Source organism: Agelaius phoeniceus, chromosome 28, assembly GCF_051311805.1.
Source record: "Agelaius phoeniceus isolate bAgePho1 chromosome 28, bAgePho1.hap1, whole genome shotgun sequence".
NCBI classification, from domain to species: Eukaryota; Metazoa; Chordata; class Aves; order Passeriformes; family Icteridae; genus Agelaius; species Agelaius phoeniceus.
Window position 1 is genome coordinate 2,190,920 of NC_135292.1, and position 16,457 is coordinate 2,207,376.

A 16,457-nucleotide genomic window follows, 5' to 3' on the forward strand; every position below is an offset into this window, starting at 1 on the left:
AAGGAGGAAAGAAACGCTCCAATGATGACAATGACAAAAAACCCCAATTTATTTTTGACAGCAAATGAACACTGGCCGCCCTCCAGCCCTCCCAGCCTGGCAGGCCGAGCGGTGCCGTTCCCATGGCATGAGGTGCTGGCAGCCTGTGGAGAGAAACCAGAGAGCCACGGTCAGTGGCAGCAGGCTCCTGTCCCCCTGTCCCGCCAGGGCCTGTGCCCGGGCCAGGCTGCTGGCTGTGCTCAGAGCCCAAACCTCCCGACCCATTCTCTGTTTTTAGAGAAGGGCAGCGGGGCAGGCCACGTTCCACCTCCTCTGCTTAATCCCGGCACAGCAACCTCCTAAGCAGCTGCAAGAGCGGGATGCCCGTGTGCCCGCTGCCGCCTGCCCGGAGCCCTTCTGCCAGCCGAGCTGTGGAGCCGGGTGTCCACCTCTGCAGAGCTGCTGCCAGGAGAGGAGCCGATCCCAAACCAGGTCCTCGTCCTTCTGGAAGGGGCTGTCCCTGCAGACCGTGGCCCCTGGGGCAGCGCTGGCAATGGACGCGCTCCACGGACGCTGCAGGCGCTTCCCCGTCCGGTCCGGGCACCAGGTGTAATCCTCCTGGGAAAAACAAAGAACAATTGCACGAAAGTCAATTCAAAACAAGACCTGGAAACAAGAAAAAGCACAAAGCCTGTCACCGTTTCATGGGCCTGAGGAGGGTCTGACCACTCCATGTGAGAATTAAACCTGTCCACGGGTGGGGAAAATCCCCACCTCTCCCGCCCATAAACGCACCCCTTCCTCAAGGGCCTGCAGAGCAGACCAGCTGGGGCACGGCTTCGGAACCCGTCCCCCTCTGCCGCCCCCATCCACATGGATGGATGCTTTTGTCAGGCTGGCTGCCCCCGCCTCAGCCCGTGCCAGGCTGGCTGGCAGAAGCTGTCAGCAAGGCCAGGAGCCGGCTCCCCTTCCACAACATCCATCCCCTGTCCTGCCAAAAAGCAGCTCGGCGGCCGGCGGAAAAATTAATATTCCCCAGCGCCGCCGAGCGGGGAACCTCTGGCGCGTGGCCAGGCCGAGCCCTGCCGTGCCTGGAAGCACCAGCATCCCCCCGCCCCTGCGCCGGCTGGGGACTCATCTTGATTCCATCGGGGCGCAGAGCGTGTCCTCCAGGCAGGGGCCGCAGCCAAAGCCAATCGGCTCTGCCCCGCCAGCCGCCAGCTCCAGGATGGTGTTCCCAGCTCCACGTCGTGCTCCAGAAGAACGCGCCAGCTGTGCCTCGGCTTGTGGGGACATCACGATGCCATTGAGCTGCAGGGGGATGTTTCCCCTGTCCCAGTCCGTGGCACCTTCACCACACTGCCACCACTTCTCCAATGGGACGGGCAGCACGAAGCTGCTGCCTCCACAGCTCGCAGGGACCAGCGGAAGCAGCATCTCCTCGGCTGCGCTCTCTCCTCTGTGCCGCGGCCGCAGGGAAACGCTCCGGGGTTTTCTTCCAGCGCCATGAGACGCGTGCCGCTGCTGCTTGCTGGGCTCCTGGATCTCTGCTGTCTCCTGGGCCAGGCAGGGCTCCTGCAGCCAAGAATGCTCAAAAAGGTCCTCCAGTGCTGGCCTGTCTGTGGGCTCCATGCATAAACACCACCTGATGAGGTGTTGGCACTCTGCGGAGAGAAACCAGAAACCGCCGCTCAGCGGGACAAGGCTCCTGTCCGTGCTCTCCCACATTCCACAGTGCCCAGGCCACACCAGGAGTGCTCAGAGCTGCAGCCAAAAGCTTCCTATCGATCCTCTCTTGCGGAGGACACCAGCACAGAGGCACAGGTGCCACCTCCTCCAGCTAAGCCCAGGAGATCCACCTCCTCACCAGCTGCAAGAGCAGGACGCTTATGTGCCAGCCGCCCCTCCCAACCCCGTTCTTCCCCTCGTGCCTTGAAGGCGCATCCCCACCTTGAGACACCCGGGGCAGGAAGAAGAGCTGGCCCCGGACGATGTCCTCGTTGGTGTGGAAAGGAAGGTGCCCACAGAGCAGCTCATAGAGCAGGATGCCCAGGGACCAGATGGTGGCTGGCTGGCCATGGTAGCAGCCAAAGAGGATCCACTCTGGTGGGCTGTACTCCGGCGTTCCTATGGGATACGGGCGCAGCTCATCAGGCCCATGCTGCTCCCTCCCTCCCAGCCAGCTCCCGTTCCACAATAGCCAGCCCCTGCCCTGCCACAAAGCAACTTGGCTGCAGCTGGCTGAAGAAGGATTCCCCCTCCTTCCTTGCCTCCTTCCTTCCCTCCCTCTTCCCCCTCTGCCAGCCAAGGGAGGAACTTCTGCTGCCCAGCTGGGCCCCGGCATTGGGCTCACCTGACATCCGGGTGTAGAACGTGTCCTGGAGGATCGTGCCGCAGCCGAAGTCGAGGAGCTTCGCCTCGCCCGTGGCCAGGTCGACGAGGACGTTCTCGGCCTTGATGTGGCGGTGCAGGACGCCGCGGCTGCTGCAGTGCCCCATGGCCTCCAGCACCTGGCGGAACAGCCCCCGCGCCACGGGCTCCGTCAGGAACCGCCGCTCATGCAGGAAGTACCAGAGGTGCTGACAGCGCTGCGGACGCTCCGTGAGCAGCACGAAGCCCTCGGGCACCTCGAAGCAGTCCAGGAGCCGCACGAAGCCGCGGAAGCCAGGCCGCGACACCATCCACAGCAGCGCCAGCTCCAGGGGCACAAGGGCACCCTTGCGCTGCGGGGGGACCGCGATGCCGTCAGCAGGGCCGAAGCTGCGCCGCGCCTCGGGCAGCTCCTGCCCGGCCCCGCCGCGGCTCGCCATGGCCCGGCCCGGGGCGCTGCGCGGCCCCCGCTCACTCCACGCTCGCTGCCCTCGCAGCGTTCCGGCTGCCGCCCTGCCGGGCCTCGCCTCAGCCCCACCCGGCACGCCCCGCCGGCTCCTCCCGCTGGCCCCGCTCACTCCCCAGCCGTGCCCACTCCGAGATGTGCTCCCGGGACACTCGCTTGATGGCCGCCTGCGAGCCAAGGCCAGCGGCGGGCTGAGCTCATCGCCCGCCGCCCGCCGCCGCCCTCCGAGCCGGCCCCGTCTCTTCCCGGGGCGCCATCGGTGAGGCGGGGACCGGAGTAAACGCTGCCGCAGCCGCCGCTGCCCAGCAGTGGGCCCTGCTGCTAGAGCTGCTCCAGGGGAGGCCTCTCCGCCCATGCGGGTGGCACCGCGCTGCCGCTCTTCTGCCCGGGGCACCCGCCCGCCCGGCGCGCTGCTGCTTGCCGAGCTGCCCCGAGCTGCGGCGGCTCGGGGCCGGCGGCCGAGCTGGCGAGCGGCGGAGCTCGGAGCAGGGCAGCTGCCGGCCACGCTGTCAGCCACGGGGCGGGAGCCGGGCGGCAGCGGGGCGGCCGCGGGCGGAACCGCGGCAGGGGCTTCGTTCGGGTCCGGGGCCTCAGCTGGGGCTGGGCCAGAGCCCGCGCCAGGCGCGGCCAAAAGACCGCACTGCTCCGCCAGCACCAGAGCGAGCGGCTCTTCCAGCGGCGCCACAGCCAGGACGGAGAGAGCCCGGCCGAGGCGGAACCACGGCGGGCCGGGCAGGGGCGGGCACGGGGCGGCCCCGCCGAGGGGCCCCTTGCGGGACGCGGCATCAGCCGGGCTGGGAGAGGCGGAACACGGACGGCACGGCCCAACACGGGACGGGAGTAGGGTGAGTGTGAGAGGGAGAAGAGGATGGGGAGCGAGTGGGAAGTCGAGTGGAAAACCAATCAAGAGAAGCGCTGCTGCTGCTGCTTCTGCTGCTGCTGCTGCTGCTGCTGCTGCTGCTGCGGAGCCGCCGGAGATCGCGGCCGTTCCTCCATTGCCCGGGGAACCCAACGGAGGAGCCGCCGCGCGCCCCAAGGAACGAAAGAGAGAAACAAACAGATCACACCCCAAAGTCATTCCTATTAGAGAAGCAACCAAAGAAAACAACGTAGCAATAACGAAGACTGTTGGCTTCTGGCTTCTTTCTTCTTTGCATGAGACCAAGCATTTCATGGGGAACAATTGCCTCTTGTGACAATTTTGCCAGAGTGGACAGGAGCAGAGCATTTACTTTTCAAGTAGAAAAGGGAAATTGTGTCAGTAATGTCATCTCTTTTCATCCTCTGTTGACACAGTTGCAGGCTGCCAAAAGACATGGTCTGCAGTGTGGAACTTGGGGCCAAGTTTCTTTTTCTGCCAGAGGATGAGGAGGGGAAGTATCCCAGAATCATGGAGTCGTGGCATGGTTTGGCTTGGAAGGGATCTGGAAAATCCCATGGCTGCAACTCTCCTGCTGTGGCTGGGGATCCCTTGCACTGGACCGGCTTGTCTAGAGCTCCATGCAGCCTGGCCTTGAACACTGTCAGGGACGGGACATGCCCACCTTCTCTGGGCAACCTGTTCCAGGAGAGTCTTTTTTCTGAATCCCTTACCTAAACCTAATCTCTCTCCATTTGGATCCATGCTCCCTTGTCCTGTCCTTGCCTGCCCTCGTACAAAGTCCCTGTCCAGCTTTCTTGTGTGTTGCCCTCAGGTACTGGAAGGCCACAGCTGGATCAAGGCTGGGTCTCTTTCCCAGGCTGAAGAAGCCGAGCTGTGTCAGCCTTTCCTTGCAGGAGAGGAGCTGCAGCCCCGGCACCATCTGGGTGTCCCTGCTGGGCCCCTGCTGCAGCGTGTCCACGTCCTTGCCGTCCGTGCTGGGGATCCCGGCAGAGGCGGAGGCAGCGCTGCAGGTGCAGGGTCAGCGGCGGGGAGGAGACCCGGCCCTGGCAGCGGCTCCGGGAGCAGCGATCGGCGCTGGGCCGCCCGCACTGCAGAGAGCCGGGGCCCTTGTGCCTGCCCTTGTGCCCAGGGCGCCTTTCCCCGCCGCCCGCCCGCCCGCCCGCTCGGGGGAAATGCCCCCTGTGCCGCCCCTCAGGGCCGCCCCTCGCCGCTGCCCCGGGCGCTCCCGGCGCCGCCTGGAGGGGCCCAGGCCTCGGCCTCACCCTGCTCAGCCCGAGGCCTGGAAAAGCAGATTCAAACACCCACCCAGAAAGTGCGCCAGGATGCCAAGGTCAATCTTTTGTCACCAGCACGGCTTTGCTATCAGAGTCTGGACGGGAGTAGAAAATCACCAGGGGAAAAGAGCATGAACAAGTTCTGCCTTGCCACTACCTCAAGCTGTAGGGTACCAGTTGTTGGTTTCACTGGCTCTGGATTGAAGGCACTTGAGACAGTAATTCATGTTCAGACTCAAGTGTTTATTATTTCTTATCAGTAAAACAGCCTCATTACTGGGAGTTCAGCAGCTTTTCAGTAGAAGGCACAAAATGGCCCACAATCTCTTGTTCCAAGGTCTTTTAAGACTAAACTATCCAATTAGGAACTGACACCTAGATTATTTTCCCTTTTAACCCAATAACTGATCCCAAAGAGCCTGCAATGTGGAATTTCTGCCCAATTACAAAAAGCCACCCAAACCCATGAAGAAGAAGGAAGAAGCATGAAGAAGAAACCCAGGACGAAACACTGTGCCTTCCATTTTGCTTCCATCCACAACATACTAAAAATCCCAAAACCTCAATTTCTCAGAGTCAGAGTAGACCAAAGCCCAAAAACTGGAGGTGATAAAAATGGACTAAAACCACAACCAAGGAATCTGCATCGCCCTGAAATACCTTTCCCCTTACATCAGCCTGGTGCATATTCATAGACCCTCATGCATACCCATAAACTACTTTACATATTCCAGGAATGATTTTACATGGCCCCTCCCTGGGTCTGCCTTTTCAGAGCATGTGTGTTTCTTGGCTGTGGTTTTGGCTCCTTCTCTTTATCACCTCCAGGTTTTGGGCCTTGGTGCACTCTGCCTTCAGACGGGGAGTGCTGATAGTTGGCAGATCTGTACAGGTGTCCTCATCCTGTGTGCATTGGATGTTATCCCATCCAAGCAGGCAGTTTAACAGAAGCAGCTATTTCACTAAGCTTAATTAACAACAAAAATAAAAACTTATAACAAAGTTACTTTAAAAAACAGTCCCAGCCCATATTTGATCCCAGTCTGTGTGGTCCTGATCCATATGGTCCCAGTCCCTGGGATCCCAGTCCATACAGTCCCAGTCCATATTTGATCCCACTCCAGGCTATCCTGGTCTGGAGGGTTCTGATGCACAGGATCCCCATCCATGTGATCCCAGCCCATATTTGATACCAGCCCATATTTGATCCCAGTCCGTATTTGATCCCAGTCCGTATTTGATCCCAGCCCATCTTTGATCCCAGTCTCTGGGGTCCTGCACACACTCCCAGGGTCTGGAATTCCAGTTCCCAGCCAGGAAAAAATGTTCCTGCCCTTGAACTTCCTTCCTATCCCCGCAACAAATTGCAATAAAATTATAAACAAAGAAATAATAATTGAACTTTAAAAAATTATAATAAAAATAAAATATAAAAATCTCAAATCTTCTTTACAATACTCCAACAGTGATTCAAACCAAAGCAACAACTATTACTATAATATTACTAATGTATATAAATAAACAAATTATATATCAAGAAATACCTTTTGAAAATTTTAACTCTATGACTAATGTACTTTAGATAAAAATATCTAAAGAAACTACCAAGCAATCTAACACACCTTAGTAAAACAATTCATATTACAAATATACTAAACACAAAAGCAAACACCACTACAATTTCTCAGACATTTCAACCAAACAATTAAACTTTAATAACATCCTTAAGTACTCCAAAACAATTAAAATTATTTTTAAAAGGTTTATTGGGGGTGTGTGGTTTTATTTGGATATTGGTTTTTTAATTGTTAGAGGCTAGATGATTTAAAAAATGGGACTTTTATAAGAATTGAATCAGCTGAGAAGGTGGCACTCTGCAAACAGAACTGACTGAAAATGAACAGGACAGAAATCACTAACTCTGAAAGTTTTATTTGCTATCAAATACAACCCACACACCCAGCCCCACACAATCCCAATCCCATTGCTCCAAATTGGGATCCCACTTCTCCCAGTCCCCTTCTAACCCCATCTCACCCTGGTGGCTGTGGAATGGAGAGTTTAGCATGGGATTGAGGTTTTTTGAGGAGGGAACAAGGAATTTGAGGTAGGATTGAGCCTTTTTGGGTTAAAATTCAGTTATTTTCAGTGGAATTTGAGTGGTTTTGAGGTGACAGATTCATCCCTCTTGGCTTTTGGAGTGGAAACACATGGAGAAGAGAAAAAAATTCAGGCCAAACCAAAGGACAAGCAGGCAGGTGTGTTCCCAACATGGATCACAGGGAATGTGAGTGACCAGGGCTGTGCCCAAAGTGCCTCCTCCAGTGGGGGATGGAGCTGCAGCAGCACACGAAGCTCTTCCTGCACTCGGGGCACTCGCAGGGCTTCCCTTACCGGTGCCTCCGTTGGTGTCGGGTCAAGTGAGAGCTCCTGGAGAAGCTCTTCCCACACTGGGGACACTCGTAGGGCCTCTCCCCTGTGTGGATGCGCCGGTGCCTGACGAGGGTGGAGTTCTGCTGGAATCCCTTCCCACAGTCGGGGCAGCGGAATGGCCTCTCCTCTGTGTGAATCCGATAGTGCCGGAGGAGATGGGAGCTGGTCTGAAACCTCTTCCTGCATTTATCACACTCGTAGGGCCTCTCCCCTGTGTGGATGCGCTGGTGCTTGATGAGGTCAGAGTTGCGCTTGAATCCCTTCCCACAGTCGGGGCATTGGAAGGGCCTCTCCTCTGTGTGACTCTGATAGTGCCGGAGAAGATCAGAGCTGGTCTGAAACCTCTTCCCACACTTGGACCACTCATAGGGCCTCTCCCCAGTGTGGGTCCTCTGGTGCCTGATCAGGCTGGAGCTGCAGCTGAAGCTCTGTCCACACTCCCCACACTCGTAGGGCCGTTCCCCAGTGTGGGTCCTCTGGTGCCTGATCAGCTCAGAGTTCCACCTGAAGCTCTTCCCACACTCCACGCACGTGTGGGGCTTCTCCCCATCATGGAGCTGCTCATGGAGCACCAGCTCCGAGCTCTGGCTCCATCTCCGGCCGCCTTCCCGGCCCAGGCTGGCTCTTTCCCCCTCACATCCCCGCCATCTGCGTTTGCAGCCCCTCCTCGTGCGGCATCTCCGGGCCTTTTCCTCCCCGTTGGCTTCCTGCGCCGTGGAGCCGCTCAAAACGGCCTCTGCCACCAGGTTCTGCCGCGGGCATTTGTCCTCCCTGCTCTCCATGCTCAGCTCCTGCTCTGGGCGAGGAAGGACAAGGACAGCATGGGATTTGCCTCCGTGCCACAGGCAAGGGCATCGAGATCCCCCCAGGCCGTCTGTGGGGACGCACTGCCCCCTCTTGGCTCTCCCCATTTCGGGATGCCGGGGCTCTTTGGGCTCCCGGGCTCCCTTCTCCCCTCATTCTCTGCTCTGCGCTGCAGCGCCTCCAAGGAGTCCCCCCTGCCCCTCTCCAGGCTCTTGAGGCTCCCGCCAATGGCGGCGCTCCCCCCTCTCTGGCCTCCCCACTTTGGCCTCCTGGGGCACACAGGGCTCTGCTCCTCCAGGCTGCCTCTGCCGGCAGCCGCCACCGCCACCCCCCGATGTCCCCCCGAGGGGCCTTTTCCGCTCAGCCTTGGACTTCTTCATTCCCAAAACATCCCCCCAAAAACCCAACCCAGGGACCCCCCGGGATATCCGGGCCGGGCTCCCCCTCCCCGCTCACCTGCGCCATGGTGGGGGCGATGATCCCACAGGTGGGGGCTGCGAATTCAGGCAGGGATCGAGACCGCGTGGCTCCCGCAGCTCAGCCTTGATCCGCCTTTGTCCCTCCTCTTCCTCTTCCTCCCGCTCCTCCTCTGTCCTATCTCCACCTCCCTGTCCTCCTCCCTCCTAACCCCACCTCCTTCACTGCTCTTTCTCCTCCCGCTCCTCCTCTTCCATCCCCCTCCTCCTCCTCCTCCTCTGTCTTATCCCCGCCTCCTGCTCCTCTTCCATCCCGCCCCTTCCATTCCTTCTCCTCCTCCTCCCCCTCCATCCCTGCCCTTCCCTCCCTCCTCCTCCTCCCCAGCAGCAGCCACACCCTCGGTGCCCCGTTCCCGCAGCCCTCGCAGCCCGCGGCAGCAGCGGCCATGGAGCCGGGACAGGTCGGCATGGGCAGCGCGGGGCTCTCGGCTGCTCCCAGCCGCTGCGGGCGGGGGGAACCCGGCCCGGGCCAAAGGAGAGGCAAACTGGGCAAACTGGGGGCACATCACAAAGCTAAGGATGCAGCAGAAAATGGAGCTGAAAGAGTTATGTTAATATTCACTCCAAACGAGGAAAAACTGGAAATTCCAAAGTTTAGGGAAGCCGAGAAAAAAGAATTAAACAAGATAGGAAATGAACAAGATAAATCAGGGAAATAGAAACTTCTACATGGAAGACAATTACTTAATAAAATGTGCTTACTAGGAAAAGATTAGAAGATGTGCATCAGAAACCCCACTGGCGTACTCAAGCTTTGTGTGATCATTTTTTAAGGAATTTTGGGTGCACTGGGATTTTTGGTGTAGCAAAGCAAGTCACTGAAAGATGCTTAATTTGCCAAAGGATAAATAAAAAGGTGATGAGAAAAACAACATTAGGAGGTCATGAGTTAGCTCACCGACCATTTCAAAATATCCAAGCAGAAGTTTAGATTTGTTAGGTTCTGGATTTATTTGGAAAAAAACCCATTTAATCTAGAAGAAAGAGAATATGCCATATGTTAGACAGGAGATTTTAGGAGAATAAAAATCTTTGAAGTATCAGAAACACCCGAGGAAAAAACCAAGAAAATAAAAAGGGGAAATGAAAGGGAGGGGAACAAGCGGAAAAGTCAGAAAGAGAGTGGGATCCTCTGCAGCTCTTGCCCCCTCCGTTGGCGGCCGAGGCGCCTGTCCCGGGTCCCGGCTCGCTGCCCGCCTCAGCTCCGCCTGCCCCGGTTTCCATCCCAGGTGCGGGCTCACTGCCCAGGGCAGCTCCACCTGCCCCGGCGCTGGCGGTGAATTTGTGTGCCCTGGCCCCACTGCCCGGCCCGCGGCCGCTCTGCCGGCCATGCTGGGGAAGATGGGGTTGCTCTGTCCTGCCGCGTGGGCCGAGGTCACCGCGCCGACCGCACCGAGGGCGGGTCCCAGCCATCCCATCCCCGGCTGCCCTGCCCGTGCCAGCTGTGCTGGGCAGCGCCGCTGCTGCTGCCGGGGTCTCCCACCTGCCTTTTCTCTGCCGGGAGCTGCCGGATCAGCCGCCATAAGCCATGTGGGGGCTGCCCACGCTCCAGCTCGGCCTCCACGGGAAGATCCCCCTCTGGCGATTCCGGCAGCAGACCCTGACACACTCCCACCGAGCCTCGGCGGGATATCCTCCCCTGACCCCTCCTGCTCTGAGTTACGTCCCCTTGGTAACCACAGCTCCGGCTGTTCAGGGAAAATCCCTCTCTCTACAGGAAGCACCTTATCGAAACACTAGGAGCTCAGTTAAAAGGCAGCCCTCTCCAAATTCTTTCTCAAAACACGGGAGAAAGGCTACAGAAGGTAAAAAAGTGAAAGAGTTAGATGAAGGGATTGCTCTATTGCCGTTAAGAGAGGTTCCCATGGCAGGGATGCGCTGCCCCGCCCCGCGGGAGCCACCGGCGCCCCTGCCGGCCGTGCCCGGAACTGCACCCAAGGGGAAAGCGCCGCAGCCGAAAGGCCGGGACCGGCTCCGGGCTCTGTTTGTTGTCACTGCCGGAGCTGTTGATACACACTACTATTATTATATTATACACACTAGGAAAGAACCGTTATTCCTAATCCCATATCTTTGCCTGAGAGCCCCTTGATTTCACTATCCTAAAAATTAAGAGGGAGGGGCTTTGCATTCTCCATTCCAAGAGAGGCTTTTTCTGCCTTCCCAAGCAGACACCTGTCTTGTAAAGCAAGACAAGCACCCACAGGCACTGAGGGGGGCTGCAGGAGGGGCAGAAGAAGGCCCTGCAGCACTTGGGCACAAAGGCCCAGCAGGTGAGTGCAAGAAGGGAGCAGCAAAAGGCCAAGCTGAAGGCAAAGGCCAGGGCAGAGCTCCTACAGCCCCTGAGGGATCAGCCCCAGGGCCCAAGGGGGCCCCGGCACCCAGGGCACGGCTCGGCCACAAGCACCCGGCAGAGGCATTGCCCTCCTCGGCAGGGCACAGCCCACCCAAACAGCTCCTGGCAAGGAATCAGGGCTCCGGCTGCAGGGCACAAGGACACTGCAAGCAGAGACAGCAGCACCCTCAGGACCAGCAAGTCCAGCCCGTGATGGACATGGATTGGCAGGGCTGTCACAGCTCCCATCACACCAGGGACCCTCCACACTGGAGCCCTTGAGAACATTCAGGTGGGTCTGCATTGAGAGGAGGCATTTCCTGATGGACACAGGGGCCTCTCAATCTGCTCTGAATCTTAGACCTAAAGGGGAAAATAGTACAGGAATATTTTAATTTTTAAGGGAATGAGTGGGAAAGATGAGCAGGTATGATTTGTTCAACCACTATTAGAAGCTGTGGGGGATAGGTTTGAAATAAATTTCTTTTTCTTCCTCCTGTGATTGTAATTAACTAGGAAGGAATTTGAGAGCTGGATTTTAATACTGTAAAAAGGGATACAGAGGCTAGTTCTGTTGTACCTCTGTGTCAAAAGTCTGACAAGGCCTATGCTGAAGTGAACCCAGAAGTGTGGGCAGCCCCAGGGAAATACAGAAAATTAGATATGGAGCCTCTACAAATTAAAGCAACCAGGACAGGCAATACCCTGTTCCAAGAGAGGGAAGGAAGGGCTCACAGCCTGGTATTGAGTCCCTGTAGAAGGCAGGGCTTTTGGAGCCAAGGGTGTCTCCCTACAACACTCCTATCTTGCCAGTCAACAAACTGGATGGATGGACACAAGGAGGAAACACAGAATTTTCAAGTGTTAAAATTAAGATTAACTGAGGCGAGTGGCCTGGGCCTTCCAGACAGGGAAAAAGAATTTGAATTATAGGTGGACGTTAAACAGGGTCTTGCCAAAGGAATTCTTGTGCTAAAATGTTTAACCCAGTGGCCAGAGAGCAGCCTCATTGTCTGCAGAATTGTGCAGCCACAGCTTCCGTGGGAGCAGAGGCCTGAAAACTGATGACAACAGGAGGATCTCCTAGAGTTCAAGTCTGGCATCAAGTTAAAGCTTTGACAACCAAAAGAGCCTCTCAATGGATGAGCAGGGCTCGGTGATTACAGTATGAAACTTGTTCAGTGGCACAGGAGGATTCAGAACTGAGGACAGGGCAAGGGTTTAACCCAGCCTCCTGTTTGAACAGCCTGGAGAGGGGCTGGCAAGGAACCCAGGACTGCACTCAAAGGACAGAGCTCCCGAGCCAGGCTGGGAGAGATTGATGGGACATTCCCTGGCCTGAGGGAGACAATGTGTTTGTGGATGGCTCTGCAAGGGCAGCAGAAGGGAAAAGAGCTACAAGACAGGCTGTTATTAAGGAAGGGGAATCAGACAAAGCGCAGGTCACCGGCCCATGCTCAGCTCAACCCGCAGAGCTGTGGGTGCTTGTAAGAGCCTGGCACTGAAATGCCCTGAGCAGGAAGGCTTCAAAATCTTCTGCTGACACCATGGCACCTAACAGGGGGGCAAAAGCAATTCTGACTGCTTCAGCAATCACTGGATCACTTATTAACCTATTGCTAAAGCAAATAATTCAAAGATAATGGATTGTGGAAGCAATAGATTCAGATGGGGAACTCATTTTACAGGAAAGACCCTTCAGGGGGTTATGGCAGCTTTAGGAATACAATGGGACCTCCATAAGCCCTGGCAAGCCCAGAGCTCGGGTTGGGTAGAAAGAAAGAATGGGGAAATAAAGAAACACCTTTGGAAGCCGGAGATGGAAACCAAGATGCCATGGGTATTGCCAATGGCCTTGGCAAGAAAAAGAGCCAGACCCAAGGCAGATATTCAATTATCTCCCTTGGAATTCATGTCTGGAATTCCTTACCTGGGCAATTCTCCACCTAGTGCAGGGTGGAAATAAGGGATGTAAATGTAAGGCAGGCTGTAGCCAGAATCCTGTCTCCTGTGGAATCTCTCCCCCAGGAAGCTGGGCTGGCACAGAGCCTGCCCTGGGACTTTGCTGTTGCCAACACCCAGCCAGGCCATCGGCTCCTGCCTAAGAAGTGCAAAGCAGCACCACTGGTGGCCAAGGGGCCCACGCCAAGTGTCCCTGAGGCCAGAAACAGCCGCCAGCACAGCTGAGCATGGGGGGACCCCTCAGCCTGGCCTCAGGGGCTCTGAAGCCCCGGAGATTTGCACTTCCCGCCCGCAGCAGGACCATGGGAGCCGCCCCTGAGCCTGCCCTGAAGGCAACGCAGCAGCAGCCAGGGCTCCACAGCGGGCCAAGCCCCCGGGCCTGCCCACAGATCCTCTGCTCAAACCCTCGGGAATCCTGGCCACCCTCCCCTGGCACCTCCAGCCACTGCGGCCAAGCCTCGCTGCCGCTGCTGCAGCTCCAGCGCTGGCTGGGCCTGCACTGCCACAGCTGCTGGGGAGCACCGCGGCACAATTCCACCCTGGGGCTCACTCACACCCACACTCTGGGCTGACTGCGACTGCACTGCTGCAAAATGTACCCATCCTGCTTCTTTTAAATCTTATTTCTCTGCTCAGAAAGGTTTCTCTACTCAAAGGTTTGCCTTTGGGAAAGAAATTTTAAAGGTTTTATTTAAGGGGTTCCCAGTCTGTTCGGATGTTAAACTCATCTCCACCACTCAATGGAGATGAGTTTAACATCCGAACAGACTGGGAATAGCCCAAAAGACACCCACAGAGATAACGACCAGCAACAAAACATCAACGCCCCGCAGCAAACAGCAACCAACAGCTACCCCAGACACTGCCCCCGCACAGCTGGAGACACCTGGTCTGGAAAAGGCTGAGAAGGAAATCCAGGAGTGTGGGCCGAATTCACAGCAGAGGGGAAGAAATCCGAGTCTAATAGGAAACCAAATACTAAAAACTTACACGACTTGGAAGCAATGAACATTAAAGCAGTGGATTTAGATTGGTTCAGACTACGTAAAGTTTAGGAAAAATCGAGTAAAACTGACATGTCATGGAATGATGCTTTCTGCACAGCCGGGCTATGTGTGGATGAAAGTATTTCTGTTGCCCATCCTGGCCAGAACCAAGTAATGCCTTGACTCTCTCACACTAAAGAGATTCTTGATGAGTTTTTGTTTTCCCTACAGTTTCAGTGATAAGATTACAACATGAGAACCATTTTTTATAATAATCCTACTTTATATTGTCAGGTAGGTTTGGGACAGAAGGGTGAGAATCAATTTTTGGTCTGGGTTTTTCCATGTTTGCCTTTATGTTGCATTTTGCAAAATTGAAGAGCTTTAACCGTGATACTTTTAACTCTTAAATAGTTAATACTTTTTTTAAAAAAAGCAGGGTGAAGCTGCAAAGGGAAACAGCAAATGGAGAATGTTGGGAAAACTTTACTATAAATAAATGGGGGGGAATTGAGATGAGGGACTACATTTTGTTCGTCACGAAAAAGAGACCAGTGTGTTACAAGAGTTGTCTGCTGACTATTTCTGTACTACTTCATGAGATATGAGCCACAAGGATACCAGGGAAGGGGTTGCAGGAGCCCACACATAGTCCCACCCAGCAAATGGTACAAACAGATAACTCACAGAAATAACGACCAGGGAAAGGCTGGGGAAAGGGCAGGGGCAGATTAACACCCAGCAGGGAAACCTTTCCCGCTGACAAATGGTACAAGCAGATAACTCACAGAGATAACGACCAGGGAAAAGCTGGGGAAGGGGCAGGGGCAGATAAACAGTCTGCAAGGCAGGATATTTGCTTGCTTAAACTTGATAGGGCACATATTGCGTTAATCATAAGATTTTGGTAATTTTCCATGGAGAAGTCACCAAATAAGGACATAGGGTGAAGAAGACGCGGCTGAGGAAGACTCCGCAGCCTTTTATCACCGACCACCAGGAGACAGAAGGATGACCCCCTAGCAACAACCAGCGCAGGCGCAGAGAACTCCGAGATAACATGGACTCCTGAAGGATGGAGAGGATAAAAGGACTGAATCAGAAACTAGTTGGTGCGGCAGTAGGTGGAGCTGAGACTCCCCTGTCGCCCAGCGCTGAGCCTTTGCTTACGTAGTATAACTGCTTCAATAATTAATAAATTCTTTGATTGGAAATTACTCGTTTTGAGTCAATTTTATAACAATTTGGTGCCGTGACTCGGATGAGAGTTTGGATCGGGTACGATCTACCCAGAGTGGGGGGCGCCTCATCCAGTGCTTTCCGGGTGGCCCCTCTGGGAGAACCTCCGCCACTCTCACCGACGACCCTAAAATATATACTAGTAAGCAAACGGGACAAATTATACCGGTGAACCCCTTAATAATCTGTGCACGGAGTCCGGACGAAGACGCAGGACGCGTAAGTATAAAAGGGAATCCGTTCGGGCGGGGTTGGGATCCCGGAGTGTGGCGGTGGACAAGTGTGAATGAGAGGAGGGCCGGCAGCCGGACTCTCCAAGTGCGTGCGGACCCTTGAGTAGTGCGGTTCCCGTAGACCCGCGAAGGGCTCGGGCCACAAAAAAGGGGAAGTGAAAGGAATTTGAGAGTGAAAGAAGGCACTCCGGACGAATGGGGCAGGGGAAAAGCAAGACCCCAACCCAAGTCAAACTCCCCCCCATTCCAAGGGACAGCCCCCTAGGATTCATGCTTAGTAATTGGAAGCATTACCCGGGGACCGAGACTAAGGATAGGGCCAGAATGATACATTATTGCATGGAAGTATGGGGTGGGAAAGAGATTTCCAAAAAAGTTTTTTGGCCCGTGTTTGGATCATCTGAAGACTGGGTTCGACAGGACTTGAACCTATGGGTAAATTCTAAAGAGCCCTTCTCGTAAGAGGAGAGTGATTATGCCAAAATATGGGTAGCAAGACCCGAAGTGTATGTTTTCCAATTAAGAGAAGGGAAAGGGGATCCGGACAAAAAGGGGAAGAGGGACAATCATTTGGGCGACTTAATTATAGCACCGCCCCCATATGTCCCACCGCTAGCACCCAATGCCCCACCACCTCCACAACCACCTGCACCAAACAGTGATGAAGAGGGTAACCAAGGGGAGGTTAACCAAACCAAATACCAAGGCCCGATTACAAGGAGCCACAGTAGGGTTGAGACGGGGCTATTCCCTCTACGGGAGATGCCCATGGGTGGACCACAGGCGGGTATAGGATTTATTACTGTCCCCTTGAGTTCGGCAGATGTACGAGACTTTAAGAAGGACATGGGACATTTATTAGAGGACCCTTTTGGGGTAGCCGAGAGGGTCGACCAGTTCTTAGGACCAAACATCTATACCTGGGAAGAAATGCAGTCCATTTTGGGCATTCTGTTCTCTACTGAAGAACGGAATATGATAAGAAGGGAAGGAATGTGTATTTGGGACACACAGCAT

General features: G+C 55.5%; 2 protein-coding genes across 2 annotated transcripts in view; one reads left to right on the forward strand and one right to left on the reverse strand.

The window, feature by feature from the left end:
• Positions 1-16,457, reverse strand: part of LOC143696056 (uncharacterized) — a 317,065-nt gene that overhangs the window by 114,140 nt on the left and 186,468 nt on the right. The window contains exon 5 of the mRNA XM_077191262.1: positions 7,367-7,708. Coding sequence (XP_077047377.1) covers positions 7,367-7,708 — 342 coding nt within the window. The remainder of the gene's footprint in view (positions 1-7,366; positions 7,709-16,457) is intronic.
• The window catches only part of LOC143696053 (uncharacterized), a 1,205,294-nt gene that overhangs the window by 36,319 nt on the left and 1,152,518 nt on the right, over positions 1-16,457 (forward strand). The window lies entirely within an intron of this gene.